This window comes from Geotrypetes seraphini, chromosome 19 (genome assembly GCF_902459505.1).
Source record: "Geotrypetes seraphini chromosome 19, aGeoSer1.1, whole genome shotgun sequence".
NCBI lineage: Eukaryota > Metazoa > Chordata > Amphibia > Gymnophiona > Dermophiidae > Geotrypetes > Geotrypetes seraphini.
Window position 1 is genome coordinate 38,698,494 of NC_047102.1, and position 23,772 is coordinate 38,722,265.

General features: G+C 43.0%; 1 protein-coding gene across 4 annotated transcripts in view; it reads left to right on the forward strand.

Moving 5' to 3' along the window:
- The window catches only part of LOC117352014 (protein phosphatase 1 regulatory subunit 12A-like), a 127,764-nt gene extending 105,749 nt beyond the window's left edge, over positions 1-22,015 (forward strand). For all 4 annotated transcript variants that reach the window (XM_033927980.1, XM_033927981.1, XM_033927979.1 and 1 more), the window contains 5 exons: positions 5,294-5,408; positions 9,457-9,561; positions 10,532-10,582; positions 11,181-11,231; positions 14,105-22,015. In XM_033927980.1, the coding sequence (XP_033783871.1) occupies positions 5,294-5,408; positions 9,457-9,561; positions 10,532-10,582; positions 11,181-11,231; positions 14,105-14,191 (409 nt within the window). In that variant the 3' untranslated portion in view covers positions 14,192-22,015. The remainder of the gene's footprint in view (positions 1-5,293; positions 5,409-9,456; positions 9,562-10,531; positions 10,583-11,180; positions 11,232-14,104) is intronic.
- Positions 22,016-23,772: the final 1,757 nt, after the last annotated feature.

The window sequence follows — 23,772 nt, forward strand, 5'->3', positions numbered from 1 at the left end:
GTAGTATTTATAAAAAAAAAATCTGTGAGGAGGATATTGGTGACTATTCTAGCCAGTCCTAGAGTCATTGGCCCTATACACTTATTTTTGTTTATTTAGTTAGTCTACTTGTGTGAGAAAATTCACTGATGTCTTGTGGTAAGTGGGCATACCTTGACCTTTCCTATACATTTGAAATGTGGGGGGAAGATGAGATGCGCCAAACCTCAACCCTGACTGACCTTCCGCATCTGCTACCTGCACTCCTGTGCCCATCCCGCCAAACGTCTCTGGCTTAAATCCTGTGTGCATGCAGACTTCATGCACTTCAAATTCATGCTGACGTCACTCCAGTCTGCCCCCTCGCTGGCCAAACAAGAATACTATACCCACTTAACCACCTCTCTTAGCTCCAACCCTTGCCATCTCTTTACCACTAAACTCCCTACTAAAAGCACCCTCACCTCCTATCCCCACTTCAATTTCTTCCCAAACTATGGCGGAATTCTTCTACAATAAGATCCTGAAGATTCACCTCAAGATCTCAACCAGGGTGCCTCCCCCTCACTTCCCTCCATCTGTCCCTTCTGCTAATCTCGCCTCAACACCTTCCACCCTCTCAGTAATCACTGAGGAGGAAACTGCACAAATTTTATCGTCCTCTAAACCCACTACCTGTTCCTCCAGTCCGATTCCCACTCACCTATTCGGCACTATCTCACCCACTGTCATTCCTCCTATCTATCACATCCTCAACCTATTGCTCTCCACTGCAACTGTCCCTGATGCCTTCAAACATACCGTTGTCACTGCCCTCCTCAAAAAACCCTCATTGGACCCCAAATGCCCCTCCAACTATCGCCCCATTTCCCTCCTCCCCTTCTTATCCAAGTTACTTGAATGTGCTGTTCACCACTGTTGCCTGGACTTCCTCTCCTCCCAAACAATTCTTCATCCACTTCAGTCAGGCTTTTTGCCTGCTGCACTCCATGAAACTGCCATTACCAAAGTTTCCAATGACCTGTTTCTGGCCAAATCCAAAGGCCTCTACTCCATCCTCATCATTCTCGATCTATCTGCCGCCTTTGATACTGTTGATCACTGCCTACTCCTTGATATGCTGTCCTCACTGGGATTCTAAGGTTCTACTCTCTCCTGGTTTTCTTCCTATCTCGCCCATCGCACCTTCAATATATGCAATGGTGGTTACTCCTCCACAGCCTTCCCACTATCAATTAGTGTACCTCAAGGCTCTGTCCTGGGACCACCTCAATGTACATTTGCTTACCTGAAACGCTGATGTCCTCCCATGGCTTCCAGGATCACCTCTATGCTGATGACTCCCAGATCTACCTTTCTGCACCAGATATCTCTACGGAAACCCAGACCAGAGTCTCAGCCTGCTTATCCAACATTGCCGCCTGGATGTCGCACTGCAATCTAAAACTGAAAATGGCTAAAACGGAGCTGCTTATCTTCCCGCCTCCCCTCTCCCCCCGTTCTCTGTCTCTGTGGACAACACTCTCATCCTCAGTTTTGTCTGCTCGCAAACTCCTTCACTGCCCAGATACAACATATCGCCAAAACCTGCCGCTACTTCCTCTATAATATTGCCAAAATCCGACCTTTCCTCTCTGAGCACACTATCAAAACCCTTGTCCACTCCCTCATCACCTCGCGCTTAGACTACTGCAACTCGCTACTCTCAGGCCTTCCGCTTAGACATCTCGCTCCCCTCCAATCTGTCCAGAATTCAGCTGCACGACCCGTATTCCATGAGAGCCGCTATACTCACGTTACCCCTCTCCTAAAGTCACTTCATTGGCTTCCCATCCGTTTCGGAATATTGAACTGACCTTCAAATGCATTCATTCGGCTGCCCCTCATTATCTCTCGTCACTTATCTCCCCTTATGTTCCTCTCTGTGAACTCGGCTCAGCTGATAAGGCCCTCCTGTCTGTGCCCTTCTCTTCCTCCGCCAACTCCAGACTCCATCCTTTCTACCTTGCTGCGCTGTATGCTTGGAACAAGCTGCCTGAAACCCTACAGCAGGCTCCATCTCTGGCAGTGTTCAAGGCCCAGTTAAAAGCCCACCTCTTTAAGACTGCCTTCAACTCCTAAGTCCTCTCATCTTGGGTTTTACATTTTTAACTCTGTACGTCATGTCTGTCTGTCCAAGTTAGATTGTAAGCTCTTCTGAGCAGGGACCATATATTAAATGTCAAAATGTACAGCGCTCCGTACTCCTTTCAGCGCTATAGAAGTGATAAATAGTGGTAGTAGTAGTATTTTGAAGGTTTTAATTTATGGTGTAGCTACAAGTGACTAGGGCATCCTACAGGATGGGAAATGAAACTCAATGGCTGTTTCAGATGGTCAAGTTGCAAATTTATAAATCTTATAAAGAATAAAAATGAAAACTCTATCTTTCTGAATAAGTGCAAAGTGGAGGAATATATATATATATATATATATATATATATATAAGAATCCATAAAAAATTGAACACTATGCCAGATTTTGTTTTATAAATAGCAAGACTATTATTTATTCATTACAAATAACCTGTCCTAAACAATGAAAATCAAAAATACAATTAGTACATCAGTAAAAGAACACCATATCATCACATGTAAGCATTAATGATTAGAGAATCCCAATGTTTAGATAAAGAACTTCAAATATATAAAGACAATATATTCCTAATAATTTGGCAAAAAAAAAAGGTCAATTATTCAAAAAACCGTTTAATTAAAAGCAAAAGTATAAACAGCCTTTTACTAATTTCCTAAGTTTAAGATAATCAGCGCACAAGCAAAACTTATGTGAGAACAAGCTTTACAGGTACAGCATAAGAAAGTACCTGCATATATGTAGCTTCAGATTTTACCTTTGTTAGAGGAGGCAGCCATAGGGAAATCTCTTGCGAAGATCTTAAAACTCAAATGAGGAGCATAATTCAATAACTGTTCATTTTAAATGTAAAAGGACCCGATGCTGCAGTTCATTAAAAATTAAAGATAGCATAAATTGATGGTCACTACATTATTTGGTACAATATAATATTTCTAATGCTCGACTAATATGATCTTTACAATTCGAGGTAAGCAGATGCATGTGGCAGATTTCAGTAATCTAACCATGTGGTTTCTGTAAAGTTTCCTATTACCAGGAAGGGGCTGTGGCTTCTGTATGTTATCTGAATACTAGTGCTGCCCGATTCACGAATCAAATCGGTTCACTGATTCACTTCGGGTGAATCGATTCAAATCAATTAAAAAAAAAAAAAAAAATCGGCTTCCTGATTCGGCTGACCCTCACCCCCTAAAGCATGAGCGGCTCTTGCTGGCCGGCTGCTGCCGCACCTGCTTTAGAGGGCGAGGGGGGAGGGTCAGTCAGGAAGTGCTGGTGTCCTGCTTCCCCCCTGGTGTCCGGCTTCCCCCTGGCCTCCCCGCACTGTTGTAGGAGCAGCCTACAGAGAAGATTGCGGTGCTAACAATCTTTGCAAACTGCTTCAGAGCTGTTTCCTCCGCCGCAATCCTGCCTCTGACGTCGGAGGAGGGGCAGGACCGTGGCAGAGGAAACAGCTCCGAAGCAGTTTACAAAGATCGCTAGCACCGCGATCTTCTCTGCAGGCTGATCCTATAAGGTAAACGATGCGGGGAGGCTAGGGGGGAAGCCGGACACCAGTGGGAGGCCAGGGGGAACACGCAGGCTTTCCTGGGGGGCGGGGGAGTGAGCAGTCCTTTGGGGGGGGAGGAGTGGGGGGGACAGGCCTTCAGGGGGGACAGACAGGCAGGCCTTCAGGGGGGGCATGCAGTCCTTCAAGGGGGGGAACAGGCCTTCAAGGGAGTGGCAGGGACATGTCTTCAGGGATGGTGACACAGGCTTTCAGGGGGGACAGACAGGCCTTCAGGGGTGGGAGGCAGGCCTTCAGGGGTGGGAGGCAGGCCTTCAGGGGTGGGAGGCAGGCCTTTAAGGAAGGGGACAGGCCTTCAAGGGTGGGACAGGCAGGCAAGCCTTCGGGGGGGGGGGATGCAGGCCTTCAAGTGAGGGAGGACAGGCCTTCAAAACGGTTTCCATATTTTAGATAGGGTCTTGTTTTGTACTTGGGTCAATGAAATGTTAAGTGACTTGCCCAGAGTCGCAAGGAGCTGTACTGGAATTGAACTCACAGTCTCAGGGTGCCGAGGCAGCTGCTCTAACCACTAGGCCACTCCTCCACTTCAATAAAAACATAATCCAAATTTTTTTTTTTAAAATATATCTTTATTCATTTTCAAACCAAAAACAGTATATACAAGAATTCATTTTCAAATTATTTGAAAAACAGCACTTACATCAAACAATAAAATACTTAAGAATCATTTTCACCCCCCCCCCCGATTTCAATGTATTCAAAATAATCAAACATTAATACTTACAAAACACCCCCACCCTGAAGGACCGCTCGCACCCCCACAGCCTCCCGAACCCCCCCCCTCATCATGTAGAAGCTCCTACCGGTGTCCTGCTGCTTCCTCTTGGCGGTCCCGGCCCTTCTGTGAGCCCTGCGTCTGCGCTGCTTCGTCTTCCGGCGGTACCACCCTTTCTCTGACGTCAGAGCGGTCCGTGGGGGTGCGGGTGCGTGCGAGCGGTCCTTCGGGGTGGGGGTGCGAGCAGTCCTGCGGGGGGGAACTATGTAAAAAAAAATTTGTAAAACGCGCTCACGCGTATAACGCACAAGATTATGCACGGTTTGTAAAAACCGTGTATAACGCGCGTGTTATATGTGTGAAAATACGGTAATCTTCTCCCTTCCACCCCCTACCGTTATGCTTGTGTTATAGATACGAGAAAATGATTTTTGAGCAAAGGGGTAATAAATTATTTAATCTGACGTGAGGCCCATTGACCAATTTTATTGATTCTAATTGAATGGTTTTTACCTTTTACTTATGGTTATATTTTACATAATCAAAATTTTAAAGATTTGAGTGTTTGTTTTTCAAGCATTGTGAGTCTGACCTTTCACTAGCATTACAATGCCAAATCTTTAATTTCTCATAGAATCTCTACAGAACCTCTACCATGGTCTATCCTCCCTGTTAGAGATGAAAGTAGGCACTTATTGTGTGGCTGCTAAAGGTAGAGGGTTGTCGGTCTTAAAGTATCAAGAAAAAAGTGCAACTTACTGAGGTCCTTCAGATCTTGGACAACCTGGATTCTGGAAAAGAACAGTAATCTGAGAATGGACTTGATCACAGGGATTAGGAGTAACTAGGTAGAGGAAATTCAAAATGAGTATCTGAAATTGAAACCATTGTTTCTTTAGAGGAGAGTCTATATCCAATGACCATGTTCTGACCAGAAGAGGAGAAACACGATCCACGGGTACTATTTCCTCATCCTTAGAAGTAAAAGATGGAGATAAAAAAGACTTTAAAAAGGTAAGTGAGCCGTTAAAAAGAGATTTTGGCAATATGTTGATTGTTGTGATTAAAGGAAGCTCCCATTTTAGTGCATCTGTTTGTCCATCTAGGTCTGTGTACAAGGCCTGGGAGCTAATGGTGGCCCCATTGGACTTTTTTTTCTTTAACTCTACTTCTTTACCCAGGTTTGGGACAGAAATGTGAAAACGGATGGGGCAGTGGCAAGTTGGACTCGGGTATTCTCTAACACTATGGCAGCCAGAGGGCGCCCTTTGGCTGGCGGAGGTGTTCAAGTCCCGCTAGCCAAACGGTTCCCCTGCCGGAGATCAGCCTGCACTTCTTGAATAGCAGGAAGCTCTGGTGGTTGATGCGGCACTTGTGCATACTCAGTTCATATATAAACTGAGCATGCTCAGAAGTACTAGAGATCAGAGGCAGGAGCAGCCTGATTTTTGCTACTCAGGCCATACGGGCTTGGGCTTCATCATAGAAACATGATGGCAGACAATGGCCAAATTGCCTATACAGTCAGCCCATCCCTGCAAGCAAAGGTATGATTGGGGGCGGGGCAGCAATAGTGGTAGCAGGGAGGGAAGATGGAACTGAGAGGAAATGCTTGGCCACCCTTAGGCCCCACCCCCTCACCACTATAAATTAGCTTCTGGCTACACCCCTGGGATGGGGGAAAGAGCTGCACACTGAAAGGACAAAACATTTTCAAACAAAATAGAATGCATAAGAAAATGCTCAGAACCTTGAAGATACCCCTCCCCACTCCCCAATGAAGATAGACTGTTGGGGATGGATATCATTGACACACACTGGTTAACAGTATTGTGGCCCCATCTGGGAAGATATTTGATGGTTCTCCTTCAGCTCATTAAAACTAAAAGTTCCAGCTTAAAAATTAATGAAGACCACTGGTTTAGATAAAATACTTCCCGTACTGAAAGACCAGCTTTAAACCCCAGTGAAATGTAATTGGCTTACTTTGAATTGGGCTTTCTGCTGTGGCTACAAGTGTCCATTTTGTTATAGTAGCAGCAGAGTAGGTAGTGATAGTGATGTCACAAAGTCCTCCTCTGCAAAGCTGAATTGTGCTTTAACGATTTATGGATCCAACTTGACTTCTCTGCAGCTTTTCATATAGTCTCACATCTGAACTCCTGCAAAGACTTAAGGGCTTTGGTTTGAATTCCATTGTCTTACAATGGTTTTCTTCTTCACTAATTGTTCCTGTTCAGTTCACTGGAACAATGAAAGGTCGGAAAATAGACATGTCAAATTGGGAGCTCCCCATGGGTCCTTATTATCACCAACTCTCTTCAACTTGTATCTGGTCCCTTTAGCGAAATTATTAGAATCCTGGAACATCAAATTCCACATCTTTGCAAATGATATACAGCTGTTAATATTTATGGGTAACAATCAAGAGGAAGTTGTTGGATCTTAACATCTGGCTAGCAGATAACAGTCTAATTGTAAATGCAGATAAACCCGCGCTATGTAAACTTCCAGAACCCGCTTGCAAACCCATCCAACTTATGCCCGAAATCCTGACACTGGGAGTACGCTGCAACTCTGAGCTAAGCTTCAGACCTCAAATAAACCACGTAGTAAAAATGTGTTTCTGCCATCTAAGACTACTGCAGCAATTAGAAACATGACGGCAGATAAAGCCAAATGGCCCATCTAGTCAGCCCATCCACAGTAGCCATTATCTGTGCTGAATGCAGATAATCTAGCAAAACTAATTCATGCTTTTATTACTAGTCGACTAGATTACTGAAACACATTATTTTTAAGGTCAAACATAGCTAACCTCTCCTGCTTATAGCTAATCCAAAACATTGCAGCCAGACTTCTAACAGTCACATGCAGGACTGACCACATTACGTCAGTACATTTTGAATTGCACTTACTGCCAATAAGCAAGCGTATTGAATTTAAGCTGCTTTGTCTTGTCTTCAAAGCCTGCCATCTTCTCGGACTGGAAAAGCATCACGAGTGGAGTGTCGCAGGGCCTGTGCTCTTCAACATTTTTATAAACTTTTTATCAAGTTATTCAGGATAGTGAAGACACAGAAGGATTGCGAAGACCTGCAATGTGACATAAACACGCTCGAGGAATGGGCCGCGACATGGCAAATGAGGTTTAACATGGATAAGTGCAAGGTGATGCATGTCGGTAACAAAAATCTTATACACGAATACAGGATGTCCGGTGCAGTACTCGGAGAGACTCTCCAGGAAAGAGACTTGGGAGTACTGGTAGACAAGTCAATGAAGCCTTCTGTGCGGCGTCGAAAAGAGCAAACAGAATTCTAGGAATGATTAAGAAGGGGATCACAAACAGATCAGAGAAGGTTATCATGCCACTGTACTGGGCCATGGTACGCCCCCCACCTGGAATACTGCATCCAGCAATGGTCGCCGTACATGAAGAAGAACATTGTACTACTCAAAAGGGTCCAGAGAAGAGCGACTAAAATGGTTAAGGGGCTGGAGGAGTTGCTGTACAGTGAGAGATTAGAGAAACTGGGCCTCTTCTCCCTTGAAAAGAGGAGACTGAGACTGAGAGGAAACATGATCGAAACATTCAAGGTAATGAAGGGAATAGACTTAGTAGATAAAGACAGGTTGTTCACCCTCTCCAAGGTAGAGAGAACGAGAGGGCACTCTCTAAAATTAAAAGGGGATGGATTTTGAGCTTTCTGGAGCACCTTGGTTAGGTGGTAAATCCTGCTGAGAGTTGTCTTACTCTGACGCAGTCCCTGGAGTATTTTGGGTTTTGATTGGATTCTCGGATTGGCAGTGTACAATATTTTATCTACAAGAGCCTCTTGAGCCAGGAATTACCTTCAGCTCTTGGGGTTCATGGTGGACATGCAGTGGGCCAGGGTGCATATATGTCCAGTGCAACAGGGTCTGTTGTTACAGTGCTCTTCCCTGCAGTAAGATCTGAAGATGTGCTTTCCCCTGTGGGGAGAAACAAGGCAGAGCCTTTGGTGATGGCTCAGTGCAGTATACTTTCAGCAGGACATGAGCCTCAAACCTTTGCTGTGGACAGTGGTGAGTACAGACACAAGTCTCAAAGGCTGGAGAGCTCACTTTCTTGTTATGGGACACTGGACAGCCTTGGAAACTCAAGTGATTTGCCTTGTCCTGGAGTCCTTTAAACAGATCCTAGAAGGAAAAGTGGTGAGAATACTCTCCAAGAATGTGGCTTATGTGAATTGTGGTGTTACGAAGAGTGATCTAGTGTCAATGGAAGCGTCTGGCCTTGTATCCTAGGTGGAGGTTCATCTAATGGTCTGCTCAGTGGTGCAATTGGCAGGCATGGACAATGGATCCTGCAGAGTAGAGTTTGACCCAAGAGGGCTTCACCACAATAGTTACTTGGGGTCTTCCAGCAATGGATCTCATGATTATGGCAGTCAATGTGCAAGTGCCCCAGTTTTACAGTTGAAGGCAAGAAGCAGTGTTGGAGAGCATAGACACTTTGTTCCAGCCCTGGCTGACTCAGGTCCTCTTCTATGGATTCCTTCAATGGTCATTAGTAGGCTGAATCTTTTAGCACATAATGAACATGCATGAGAGAGATTTGCATATCAAGAAGGCAGTGCAGGGAAATCTCTCGCATGCATATTCATTGTGGATATCCTGAAAACCTGGCCTACCAGTAGATCTCGAGGACCGGACTTGGGCAGCCCTGCTCTAGCCCCTTGGACTTATCCTCTGGGAACCATTTATCAACATCTAGCTCTTCTCTGAAGAACACTGATATCTGGAAAGGAAGGGAGCAGAATTTAGACTTAGAAGCTGCATCTTCAGCCCAGCTGTGTAACTAAAGAGCTCTCTGGGCAACTACCACCAGGGCCGTATTCTGAGCAGATCATATAGAGAATCCACTAGGAATGAGGAACCCATCTTTGTTTTTGCTGTCTCTTTATCTCAAGTATCATCATCTTGTCTGGTTTAGAGGGGTGTAAAGGAAAGAAAATTAGCAGGTAAGCCCTAATTTCTCCTTCTTTGTTGGACTAATTTATCCTACTCTGTTTATTAGATGTATGAAGATCTGATGAGGGACAATGGTCGGATACGGACTCAGTTAGAGGAGACACAAATACTGGTTACACAAACCAAAGTTGAATTGGAAAAAGCTTCTCAGGTAAGTGAGCAGTAATGAGTGAAATGAAAGATGTGATACAAAAATATTGAATGAATATTACTAAAGTTATAGCCTCCACCCTTCAGGCTTCAGCCATTGCTGGTTCAAAGTCTGTTTCTTTGGACATAATCATATGTCTAGTTCTTGGCCTTGTGTAGGAAAATAGCTGAATAAGGGGAGAGAAATACAAAAAAAATCTGGCTAACGCAGATGGGGAAAAAGTGCTTTTAGCTCAGAGGTAGTTTCTGATTTGCTAGTACATTCCTCTAAATCCCTATCTGGTGAATTAGGCCAGTGTTTTTTAACCTTTTTACACCTATGGACCGGCAGAAATAAAAGAATTATTTTGTGGACCGGCATCGGTCCGTGGACCGGCGGTTGAAGAACACTGGGCTAAATTGTGGGCCAGACCCTACCCAATCTCCACCCCAGACCCCGCCCCCATAATAGTATTAATTGCACCTTGCACGTCCCGTGCCTCATCTGGAGAGAAGGCTTCCGGTTCAGGCGCAGGATGCCCGTAGGAGCCGCTGCCCGTGGCTTTGTGCACTGAATCAGTTAGGAAGAGGGAGCTGGCTCGAAGATAACACCGTATCGATCGCACCGTGGACCAGTGGTTGAAGAACACTATTTTGGGCCTGATGCACGTGCTGGCCCTGTGGACCGGCACTGGTCCATGGACCGGTGGTTGAAGAACACTGAATTAGGCTACAGCAAAGCAAGTGTGCACAGTGAGCCTAGAACCTTTACAATACTATCAACCTGCAGATTTTGTTATGGGAGACGACAATGATAACAAAGGATTAAATATGATTGAGCCAAAAATTACAGTAATCAGATTTAGTGACATCATCTGTCCGACTACAGAAGAACAGGTGAAACACTACATCCTTCCCCATGCTGCGTATTTTTCTGTTCTTTCCCTATGTACTTAAACTTTGACAAATGCTTCTGTGTACTTCTTTCACAGCGACACGAAAGAATTGTCGATAAATCAGTCTTGTTAGAAACAGAGAAAAAGGTAAGTGTTAGAAAGGAGGAGTCATCTTTTCTAATCAGTCGATTATAGTTGTCATATTAGTCCAATCAAATAGGCAGAAGCCAAGTTTAACAAATGAGTTTTAGGTGATACCATTTCTGAGTTGGTGTCAGATATCTGCAAGGATTGCCTTATTATATTCTAAATCCTGTCACTAACCATCCAGATGGAGATGCTGATGTATAATTTGGCTGACTAGATACACCTGTTCATGTAAGAAGCTGCTAAACCTATTTTGATTCGCCTGCAGACTGAGACATGCTGCACTCTTTGAATATATCTTGGCCACTGATTAATCCATTTTTTCTGAGTAATCTGAAATGCAATGACAAGGTAGGGAGAACAAGAGGGCACTCTAAAGTTGAAAGGGGATAGATTCCGTACAAAAGTAAGGAAGTTCTTCTTTACCCAGAGAGTGGTAGAAAGCTGGAATGCTCTTCCGGAGGCTGTTATAGGGGCTAGTCTCAGTTAGGGTGCTGGTCTTAGACCAGAGGGCCGCCGCGTGATAGACCTGGTCTGGTCTGACTCAGCAGTGGCAATTCTTATGTTCTTATGACAATATATTCCCTTCTTTCTGTAGGAAAAGGTGATTCTGCAGAGGAGAATTTCAGAGCTGGAAGAAGAGCTGAAAGTAAGCGCTGTAAACCATTATTTTGATTTTAAACAGATACATTATATTTGAGGTAACAGAGCAGTGGCTGATATATGCTTTCCCTCATAGTGTATGAGGGTCTTTGGTAGACTGGAAGTGAGTATGGACCAATACAAGAAAGTAGGACTTAACTACAGGATGGGAGAAATTCAAAAAAGAGGAAGTACTGCCTAAATTTTGTGTGTGTCAGGGATTCATGTTGCATACCGCTTTTCTGTGGTGCAACCAAAACAGTTTACATTTATTATATGGGGGAACTTTCTGTCTCCTTTATGAGCTCACAATCTAAGTTTTTTTTTTAACCTGAGGAAAAAGGATGGTTAAGTGACTTACAAGGAGCTGTAGTGGGAATCAAACCCAGTTCCCCAGGTTCTCACTGCACTAACCATGGTTTCCAACCTACATATGGACAGAAAGGCACACAGAAAAATGCATCTAAAAATAGGGCCGGGTTACAAATATGGAGTTCTTGACGGGCTATTTTTGTTTGAAAATAATGACTAGTGCATGTGATAAGTCCATTACAGCATGAGGGGTAAGCCACTTTCAGCAGCAATTATATTTCAAAATGAAGAGAATGGTGCACTTCTCAAAGAAGCAGGTCGATCTCAGTCTTCAAACCTTACCACAGTATAGCACATTAAGACAACCAGTCCGAGTTGGCAAGGTAGAGGGCAGAATTTGGTTTTACACTTGATTCATTGGTAGAAGAAGGAGGCATAGTAGGGTGTGGTGCATAGTAAAATGCAATGTTTGCATTTTTATTGATTGATTGCTCTTGATGTACCGCTATGACATCAGTATTAAGCAGTTTACAATGCTATGATTCAATAATCTACAAAGATTGTAAAATGCTACAATTCTCAGTGGTCTACATAAATTGATCCATTGGTCATATGTACATCTGGCCAACCAGTGGTGTGGTTATAGTTACTCTGAATCTGAATTTTTTGTGAATGGGGGTTGGGGATGGAAGTGAATCTTGATTGCCCTCATTAACACAAGTTATTCTTGGGGATATTCATTCAGCAGCATTTGGGCAGAATTCTGCTGAATATGTTCCATTTCCAGCTGGCTGCCCCTCTTCCTCCTCCTGTCTTATCTGCACTTGCATCACTCCATACAGTGCGGCAAGAGATAGTAGCTGCTCAGCCACACATCGAGCTGCTTCCGCCTTCTCTGGTGCCTTGGTCCCCAATGGTTCCTTTAATCTGTGCAGCTCAAAGGAACAGTTGGGCCCAAGACGGAAGAGGAGGAGGAAGCAGCCCGATGTGGCTGTAGGGGTTCAGGTGCAGGTAGGCAGGCAGGGAGGAGGTAAATGGAAAAATGGGATGGAGTGTGTGTGGGGGAGCTGGAAAAATGAGTAGAAGGAACATAGGGACAGGGCTGAGAAAAAACTGGATGATGTGTGTTAGAGGTGCTGGAAAAAGGTGGATAAAGAGGTGTGCTGTGAGAAGGGCTACAGAAAGGCACATGTGTTTGTGTAGATCATGAGCGGGAGGGAGCTGAAGCAAGGTGGATGGGGGTGCTGCATGCCATGGGGGGGGAAACTAAAGCAAGGCAGATAATTTGAGAATGCTAAGGTGGAGGGAGCTGGAATAAGTTAGATAATGTATGTGGAAGACTAGAAAAAAGTGATTGGGGAATGTATGCATTTGGGGGGGAGATGCTAGAAGGAATGGAGGAATACTGCACAAGAAAATTACAAAATGTATGCAGAATTTTGAAATTTTTGCAAAGTCGTCCCCCAAGAGTAACAAATTCTGAGGTTCGGTATGGAGTCACATACTTCATAATCCATGGTATTCTGTGCTTAATTGTAGATTGCCTCTTGTCCAGCATAATATTGTTGCTGGAGTTAAACTTAATCAAGAGACGAGCATCGCTTATCAAACAAATCGAGGGCACATATCTCTCTGATTTTTCTAACTGCAAGTGAAAGGATCATTAGCTTCTTTTTTATTCTTTGCCTGGCTCACGTCTGCCAAATGCTGGGAAGAGGAGAGGAATAAGGATGAAGATCTATCGTCTTTGTCCCCTTTTCTTCTGAGCTCTCCACTGCTAGAAATACTTCTTTGTCTCCTTTGGCTGCTTTCAATTGAGAGCAACATCCCTGCTGTGCACAAACCCTCTGATAATCTAATTTTTCAGCCCAGGGACTACGATAAGTGTTTTGTTTAATAGATCTTTAGATAAATGATGCTGTACTGTGTTACATCTTTGAGAAATAACTTGTGCCTTTTAGCTAACTTATATTTCTTATAGTATTTGTTATTTTTATTTTGATAAGTATAGGATTGAAAACCTAAAAGTATTGCAAGTAGAGATATTGTATATTTTCTGGTGCAGCATTTCTCCAGGACTGGGACATAACATCAGTTAGCTAGGAAAAATAATGTTAAAATGGGTGATAAGAGAGCAAGTTATTATGTGGGTCCAGCTGATTCAGTTATCTGAAATCTCAGGATCAAAATAGATCCAAGAATGCATTCATAAATCAGTGTTCCCCTTACTGAATGTGGCCAGCCGGGGGGGGGGGAGGGTAAAGTATGGATAGTGTGACCATATGGCTCCAGAAAAAAGGGGACGGATTGAGACATCCGGGTTTTACTTCCATTGAAAGCAATGGAAGTAAGGAGAACAGATTGAGACATCTTGGTTGCTTTCAATGGAAGTAAAACCCGGATGTCTCAGTCCGTCCCCTTTTTTCTGGAGCCATATGGTCACACTAAGTATGGAGTCCTTTTCTGATTAGTTGTAGTTGTGATAATCTTTGATTTGGCGTCTCTGCCGCTTTTGGCTACACTCTAGCATGTCCTTTTTCACATTCCTCCCTCTACTCTGTTTTCCAGGTTCTAGTGGACCTGAAGGCAGATAACCAGCGATTGAAGGATGAGAATGGGGCACTGATCCGTGTCATTAGCAAACTTTCCAAATAGCCCCTGCCTTGACCCTTCTGGCTATCACCTGCACCAGCACAGCACCCAGAAGAATGGTTTCAGGGATTCTGCCGAACCCTTGGCCAATTTGTTTTACTTTTGTGGAATGGAGGAGCGATGTTGGGAGCTTTCTGGCGTTTGAAGGCTTTTGAGGGAAGATACATTCGGGTGGGTTGGCAAAGAGGGATTGTTTCACCTGTTTTGATTTTGACTGCAGACAATTTTCCTCTTTTTTTCCTTTGCCCTGAAACCTTATCAGGCCTCTCCCGCCTGTATCTCTTTGTCAGATGTTTTTGAGAGAAGTTGCGATGAAGGATTCCACGTATCCAGAGATCTTTGGGTATTTCCTCTGTCTTTCACAAGAGAGAGACAATTAGCTAAAATTCATGTCAAAAGAAGTGGGAAATCTTGCCAGTTCATTTCTGAAGTCACACTGTAGTTAGGTTTAACTCTGCTGCACACCATAAGGTTTCCACGCTGACAAAACACACATGAGCAGATAGCAGTAGCTCAGGAGGCAGGCTCCAAAGAGTTAAAAATTAAATTGGCTGGGAATGTCTGGCTTACGATGGGTTTTTGTTGTGTTTTGTTTTGTTTTTTAGATGAGACCATCTCAAGATCTGTATTTCCAATAAGGCGAAGAACATAGCATAGATGCTGCAATGCCCTTTCTGCGTCATAGGCCCTCAACCAATCAGAAGAGTATGAATAGAACTGAAAAAGGGTGGATGGGAAGAGGGGAGTGTAGATTAAAAAAAATATATATATCATAATTGCAGTTGGTTGGACTTTGGAAATAAACACTCATGCCTTAATCTCCCTCCTCCACAAGTTAAAAATAACAGGACAGTTCTGAAGGCGTAAACTTAATAAGCTAAAGAACCCTGTTGCCAGGGATTTTTGCCATATGTATAAACTATTTTTAACTTTGACTTCCAGATGAAACCTTCCCAGCTGCAGGAAAGAGCGATCGTTCAGTTGGCTATTACATTTCAACAGGCATGAAAGAAAGCAATTGTTTCTTGGTTCAGCAGACTTTAAACAGTGATGTCTCTAAACTAATATAGAGTCAGGACTTTAAACAGAAGAGCATATGCCTGGTTTTAAGTAATAGAACAGAATATGACCGCAGATGAAAGCCACAGGGCCCATGTACTCTGTCCATTTTCACTTCAGCTTTAGCACTGTAGACCTAGCTTTACAACTCCTCCTTTGCCCCAACTCCTTCTGCAAGAATCCTCTGTGCTTGTTCATGCTTTTTGAATTCTGTTGTGCTTTTTACTCCTCTTATCGCATTTGAAAGTTGTTCCCGTTTTATCTACTACCCTTTCTGTAGCATATGAACAGTGTCATCTGGTATAAGGACCATAAGTAGTGATGCCATGATCAGAGCAGAATGCATCTACTATCAAATTCTAAAATGTCTTTGTCATATTATGCCATATTTCGTAGATAACAATTGGGCGAAGGGTACAATGTGAGCCTTGTTTTCCAAAATTTGGGTGGAGCTTTGTGTGCTCAGCTTAGGACCTTTCCTGCATCGGTCCATTAGATCATTCTTTTTCATGTTTTACTGGAAAGAACAAGTGTATTCTGAAATGCCAGATAAAACCTGGTAAAGAATTCAGCTTTGCAGCCCGTGAGTAATAGGGACCTATATTATTCATGAGGGGTTCTAGTATGGAGGAGCATTTTCCTTTTTTCAGTTGAGTTAATTAGACGGTTACAATTATTTCACCTTCCGTCTTTCTACAGACTTTTTCTCTCCAGTTGTATGCCATAGATGAGTTGAGGGTGAATTTCTAGGTTTTTCCAGTATTTTAATTTTGAGTTTTATTGCATTGAGTACGTAGCCCTGCAGTCATTGCTGTTTTGGATTTAGTGGTGTCAATGATTTGTTTCAACTGAGGCTTAAAAGTTTTATGTACCATATTTAGAGCAGACCAGAAAGCTGTATTCTAAGCAGAGTGCAATGATTCAAAGTCTCGGGGTACTATTGAAAGCTAATATGGGCAAGTCAGCTGCATATGCAATTTGACAAAAGTTTTACTCCACTATTTTAGTTTTAGAAAAAAAATGTCTTGGACATCCATCTTTGAATTAGGGACGCATAGCCCCCCTTCATGCTCTCAAATCCATCATTTCTCTAAAAGTTCTTTCAGCTGCAAGGAATCTCTGTAAATTGCCAGAGTACAGCAAGCCAACAGGAAACATCATGGCGACCTTTAGAAATGAATGCAAATAAGACATCCTGTTTTCGGTTGGCGATGTCATCCACTGCAAGGAGAGGGACCAGCCTCAAAAACACCTCTCAGTTTTGCTGCCCAGGTTGCTGGCAGAGAACCAAAGGAGTCCAGGCTTGCTTGCCAGCAAATCCTGGCAGAAAGGTTCCTTATATAAGCTAACAACTATGTAGGCTAAAGTTAAGCCTGGACATTGTCATTTCAGTTACGACAGCTACAGAGAGCAAGAAATAAGGTCCTCGTGAGGAAACAAATTATTCATTCGCCCTCCTCTCCATGAATTGCTGTGGAATATTGAAGAATTTTAAACCTAGGCATTTGTTCGTACGCATTTAAAATGGCTGCCTATCAGTTACCCTTCAATGTTTTGTTAATTAATAAACAAAATCACTTCAGTTTGTAATTGTACTTTATAAAAACAGCTGCAGCAACTCGATTGCTGAGAGTTTGGGGATTTGGCTCGAATTCTTCTTTTGGTTTTACATCTAGGCCACCTCCTGCACATTTTTGGGAATGAAAGATTTGCATCTTTTAGCATGATCACACTAGCTGTTCAGAAAGATGTCCTTTTTTGTGCTTAAGCCATACATACTGAGTGTTTACAGCATTGTCCTAAGTTGGGAGAGCTTTTGAAATCAAAGAACAAAAGTGCTTTGCTAGTTCAGACCTAAGGGCCCTGAAAATAGCTGGTCCAGGTCACCTGGAATACCTGTCGGATCCCAACGAGGAAAGCTCATTTGATGCTGCTCATTCCCAGACGCCAGGAGGTGGATAGACTTAAGGCTAGGATTGATTTTCTAAGCAGCTGTAAACTCATAAAGAGTCCATAGCTCAATTCACGTTTACTGAGAAAAAAAAATTTTCTACAATTGTTTTTAAATTTGCCTCTGGTTAGTTTCACAAATGTCCTCTTGGCCTACTGCTATGTGAAAGATAAATAACTGCCCCACTCATTTTATAAACCTCCATCTGATCCCATCAGTTATCTTTTCTCTAGGCCAAAGAATGCTCCCGTGCCGAGTCTTTTTTTTTCATAAGGGAGTTTTGTTTCTGCTTTTCAACCGTTTTCATTGCCATTCTCTATAACTTTTCTAATTCTGCTTCTTTTTTTGAGATGAGGCATCCAGAACTGTGCACAATAGCAGTTGCAGAAAGGATTGGTACAGGATATCATTATGTCCCCCGTTTTGTTTATTCCTAGCTTTCTAGTCTACTTTTTAGCCACTGCCATACACCGAGGCGAGGATTTCTAAGGCTTTGCTCACAGGAACTCCAAGGCCCATTGTTTTGAGTGGTAGCTCCTAGTACGGAACTCATCATTCTCTACCTATAGCTGAAGATCTGAACAAATTTGTTTTAAAATGCCAAGAGATTTTTTTTTAACGCTTGTACTGCTGTTTTAAGAAGAATTTGCAGCTCCTGAAAGATAGAAAAGAAAAATCTAGAGAAAGGAAAGATAGGATGCAGTGTACATGCATAAGACTTGACGTATAAATAATTTTATTAAACATCAACCTCGCATGGGTTAATGTCGAATATCAGGGCGTAGCGTTTAAGGAAATAAAGACATGCCTTACATGGTCAGAGTTGCAGCATAAGTTAAGCACTCTGCAAAGAGATCTCTACTTCATAGACAGGGTCAATAATTGTTAAGAATCAGATGACGACGACATTAATTTGAGCCTTCAGTTATGATATATATAACTCTCTTGAGATGTTTTTGAGGCCAAGAGGCCAACTGAAATAGTTTAGAAAGAAGCAGAAGAGTCATAAGAAAAAATGCAATTTTGCAAGAAGACCCTCTAACAGGCTCTTACTGTGCACAGACAGGGCTACCCTATGTTTGTAGTACATAGTGTCATGATTAAACAAGTGACTATACTACAGTATGAAATTTAAGCTATATTACAGCCAGCTTGCTGCAGAGCCATTCACAGATTGAAACAAATCAGTTTAGTGTATTATTAATTAAGCATTTTTTTTCCAGTGATGACAATGCTCCTCTTAATTATTGAAGCAGTCTTGACAACATTGATTGCTAAATCCTAATACTTTTGGTGGCAGATGTTGACATTTTGCAGCTTTACAGCTAAACAAGGCCCTCCTTTCTCATTTGTCCCAGTCTTTGAAGTTGACTTGCATTTCCACATTTATCCATATGGAGCTCAATGTGCTTTAGATTAATGGTAGTCCTCTGGTCCTCAAGAGCTACCCGTAGACCTGATGTTCTCAATGTCTACAAGGAATATTCATCAAAGACCATCTTCATGGTTTTGGTCACTAATAAAATGGGCATATTCGTGGCCACTAAAGACAGACATGAGCATCCATGCTCTTTGGTACCTTTAGGGTATGACGTTCTCAGGAATCCTGGACTTATATTTTGGAAAACAAGAGCACAATTTAAATCATGTTTTGTTTTGTTTGAAATCCAATAGCATATTTAAGGTAGTTTCTCACCCATTTGGAATAATAAAGGTGTATTTTTGTGTCCACTTTAAAATGTATTTACCCTGACTGGCAAAATCAGGATGTGGCATCACGGCCTGGTCTGGGTTTTGGGGTTTTTTTTTTCACACAGACGACTTGCTATTAACAAACAGCAGGAGAGAATTAAAGGTGGAATTGTGTTAGTGAATCTCTGCTGCCCTGTGCTTACTAGAGAATCATGAGAGTTGTTATAATAAGAGCTTGGCAAGCAGAAGCCTGCTTTTGTTCAAACTGTGATGTCAAATTCTGCCTATTGTTGGTAGAATGAAAGGAAGAGAGCGTATAATGGATTGGCATTCTGCGGAAGAGTTTCGACTGCCAAATAGTCACCTAGGGAAGGACTGGAAGGCGCTCTTGGCATCTCACAGAATCCTGGTATAAACAGGCAAAGTTTGACCTTGAAACTTCCTGTCGCTATGAAGAAAATCTACATAGTACACTGGACACTTAGGCTGCAGTTTGATATTTACTGGACTTAACCAGTTAGAAGTTGTAGCTGCAGTATCATTTGAAATCGAAGATGTGCTGTTTTTATATCGGTAGTGTTCACTCCAGTCCTTATCCCTCTCCCCAGCCATTCAGGTTTTCAGAATATTTCTAACGCAGTGGGAAACGTCTAGCCAGGCAAATTTTCAGTAAATAATGCATGAGGTAGTACTGTGTATGTAAAGGAGTCGAAGCATGTGGATATCCTGAAAACCTGCTTGGATGGGTGTGTCCTGAGGGAATGGATTGAGATCCTCTGCCCTAATAATGGATGTTTATTCAAGGCCTTCAATATATGGAAATACATTTCAAAAAATGAAACAGGGGAAACAAAACCACAAACTCAAAAGCGCAGAACCAGAGTGGAATTGTCCCAATCAGAATGGTGCGCACCAAAGAACGTGTCCTTCAACTCATCTGATCAATCCAAAGTCTCATCAATTCATCCAATGACTCAATGACCCGACATGCACATGTTTTGGCCTAACCGGCCTGCCTCAGGAGTCTTGTGAGTCTTCGGGTGTATTGGAGTTTCCAGATCTGGAAACTCACTCTTTCCCCCACACCTGAAGAGGTACTGAGAGGATCGGATCTGCTCTGCTGAAAAAGTGGAAAACACATCCATTGGAACATTTTATCTGGTTGGTATTCAAACTTGGGAAAGTGGCTTCTATGGCTGACCTAGTGATGTCAATACGTCCACGTCCGCCTTGTATTTAAACCCCGTGATGATTCTCGTCTCCTTTTTCCAGTTGCAGTACGGTCGTAGTGACATCCACTGCTTTACGACTTCAAATTTAGCAACCGCGTTTAGAGGGTGCGTGTATCTTTATATATTGTACGTTTTTTCCAATATACCCGTCGAAGACTTACAAGACTCCTGAGGCAGGCCGGTTAGGCCGAAACATGTGCATGTCGGGTCATTGGATGAATAAAGGCATTTGAATTGATCAGATGAGTTGAAGGACACGTTCTTTGGTGCGCACCATTCTGATTGGGACAATTCCACTCTGGTTCTGTGTAAATACATTTCAGCATGGAGAGGGTCATAGTAAACCAAACATAAAGCCAAAATAATCACAAAGGGTCTCAATGAAAAGAGAAAAATCTTTATTGACCCAACACAAGCCATGTTTTGGCGCACAGCGTCTGCATCAGAGGTCAAAATTCCTTCTGGATAAATCAGACCAGGAAACAATATGATTTCAAAGAAAACAATCCTCATGCTAAAGCATTAAATTCCTGAAGCGTCCCAAGGCAAACAGCGTGAAACTCAGGAATTTGACATTTTAGCGTGAGGATTCCTGGTCTGATTTATCCAAGGGGAATTTTGCCACCTGATGTAGGCATTGTGTGCCAAAACACACCTTGTCTCTATGTGCTTTTTTTTCCCCACTCATGCAGATTGATTTATTAGGATCATCCTGAAAACTTTACTAGCTGAGAAGGGGGGACCCTGAGGATTGGTTTAAGTAGAACTTGTGTTTATAGCGATGGCTGTCAAAGTGGGTCTTCCAGTGAGCCATGAGTTGAGTTGGAGGCTTTTAGTAGTAACTGGCCATGCCATGAGGCTTAATCGCAGTTTTCATTTGGTTTGAAAACAGGTTTTGAGGATGATATATTTCATAGGCTTGAAAAGAAAAGGCTCTTTCTTTTTATATATGGACAGCAAATTCTAGGTGCATCTGATGTGGTGCCCCTAACCATGTGGGCCTTAAACTACCTCCATGTTCTTTCTAGTAATTGTTGGGTCCACTCCTGTCAGTTTCATAGATAAGTTATTAGAAGCTTTTGTTTGAATTTTATAAAGGGGTTCAATCTTTGATATTGGTGTTTTCATCCCTCTCTGAGAGGCAGTGGTGTATTGTTAAAGAAGCAGCTAGCAGTTCTGGAAGTAAATGTAGCCAACTTTAGGTTAAGGGACTAGAGTGTAGCTGCACAGGGTCCAAGACTATACAAAATCATTAATCCTCAACTGAAAGAAGCAGGTATTCCTGTTCTCTTACAGAGACCACCTTGTGTTCCCTTGAGCCCACCCTTCTTTTGGCAGCTTCCCTAAGCCCACCATTTCAGCTTGACTTCCTTTCAGTAGCTATATTATAAGGTGAGAGAGCCTACTTTGCACCCGGCAATCTTTGTCTGAATCTAGGATCCTTGCACCCTCCTTCCTCACTCTTTTCATTAGTGTCCAGAACTGACCAGGGCAAATCTTGTTTCTCTGTTATCAAACCCACTGTTAAAGCTTGTTGTTTTTTTTTCACTTGCTTTTTATCAATTGTGCAATAATATATTTATGAAGTGTTCTTTTTTTGTTTTTATTTTATCAATCACAGTGCAAATATGTACAACTGCAACCTTGACTCTTTTGCTTTTTCAAAGATATGTTTATATAATTTATGAGTTGCACCGTTTTTGAAGTCACGATTGTGTTTTGTGTAACTTTCCTTTTGTCATTTCCTCTCCCCGCCGACTAATTCTGTCACTGCCGACTTTGTACACGTTTGTCATTCCCTCCTGTTTCATTTAAAAACATGTCACGCAGAGGCGGGGCGTCAGCCCAACTCCCCAAACCTGCAGATAATAAAAACCACATTGAAACTTGCAACTTTGTCTGAATGACTCTCTCTCTTGACAGTGACACTGATAACAAAACTACTTTTCTTTTTCTGGAGTAACAGCCCTGAGCAGCTGTTCTGCATCTCGAGGAAGAACAGTTATTCCCTCTTGTCAGTAGCTCAGCCTGTCTTATTTCAGGAAAGCATCTGAGAGGCAAGTCTCGGTCCCAAGAGACAATGAGGGACATGCAGTTCTTCTCCTGTGAGAGGTTATGGGGGGAGCATAAGAGCTGCCTCCCCTCGGGTCTGAGGCTCATAGCAAGTGGCACCTTCCATAATTCCTTGTATCCCCATGCTGACTTTTCTCTCCACCTGACGTGTTGTATTGCTCAGAATAATAATAATAATAACTTTATTTTTGTATACCGCCATACCCAGTGAGTTCTAGGCGGTTCACCAGCGTAACGTAAAATTTATTACGATAGGAAAAGGTTAATATATTTTAGGGGCCATAATCATAAAACTATAGCAGCCTGTAGCAAATTCTCATGGGCTACTTATACTCGTAAGTGGTTTGCATTCAGACACTTAAGCATTTTTCCTGTCTGTCCTGGTGGGCTCACACTCTACCTTAGTGTATTGCAAACTGAGCGCCTCCTGAAATTTCAGGTGTACTCGGCACACTGGGGAGGAGGAGAGGCGCCAGCTGACTGCCTACAAGACGTGTCTCTCGTGGCAAGAGGCACGTCCTGTAGACGGTGCCAGTGCCTCTCCTCTCCAGCCCTCTTCCCTGCTCGCACCCCTTTCTGGTGTCTCAGGGCCCGTCTGGAGGGCCTTTGTAGTTGACGTGATGACATCACGCATGCGGCAACATCCACGCCCTTCCGAATGCCTCGAGCAGCAGCCATCACGTTTAGTGTGCCACGGCTCAAGAAGGTTTGCAGGACACTGCTCTACCTAATGTACCCGGGGCAATGAGGGATTAAGGGTCACAAAAAGCATCATGGAATTTGAATCCACAACCTCAGGGGCCAGAGGCTGTAGCTCTAATCACTGCGTCACACACTCCCCATGAATGGTCATGGATTTTGATATATAGCCTTTCTGTGGTACATCCAAAGCAGCTTACATTATATGCAGGTACTGTCTCCGTCCCTAGTGAGCTCACAATCTTAAGTTTTGTACCTGGGGCAATGAAGGGTTAAGTTACCTGACTAGAGTCACAAAGAGCCATAGTGAGAATCAAGTTTGGTGTCCCAATTTCTCGGCGTACTGCACTAACCATTAGGCTACTCCTCCACTCAAAAGCTATCCAGCTTTTCTTACCTGCTTTGACCTGGCTCTTCTGCAGATTGGCTTGGCAAAGGAAATTGACATAAAAAAATTTATTTATCCCAGGACAAGCAGGCAGCATAATCTCATGAATGAGTGACATCACCGATGGAGCCCCGGTACGGACCACTTTAAAAGTGCATCGCCACTTTAAGAGTTTAGAAAGTTTGCGATAGCCCAAACCGTGCATGCATGAGTGCCTTCCCGCCCGACGTAGGGCGCGCGGTCCCTCAGTTTCTTAGTTTCCATGGCGCTAAGAAGTCACTTCATCAACAGCTGTTGATATTTTTTCGCTGCCTTCCCGCTCATGCAGCTTATTTTTTTACTTTTTTGTCAGTTTTGTGTTTTTTTTCTTCTTTTCTTTCTTTTTATAGTTTAAAAAAAAAAAAATTTACTTTTTCGCTTTTGCATGTTTGGCCTGGTGGGGGCCGAGGCAATGCACTTTTAAAGTGGTCCGTACTGGGGCTCTGTCAGT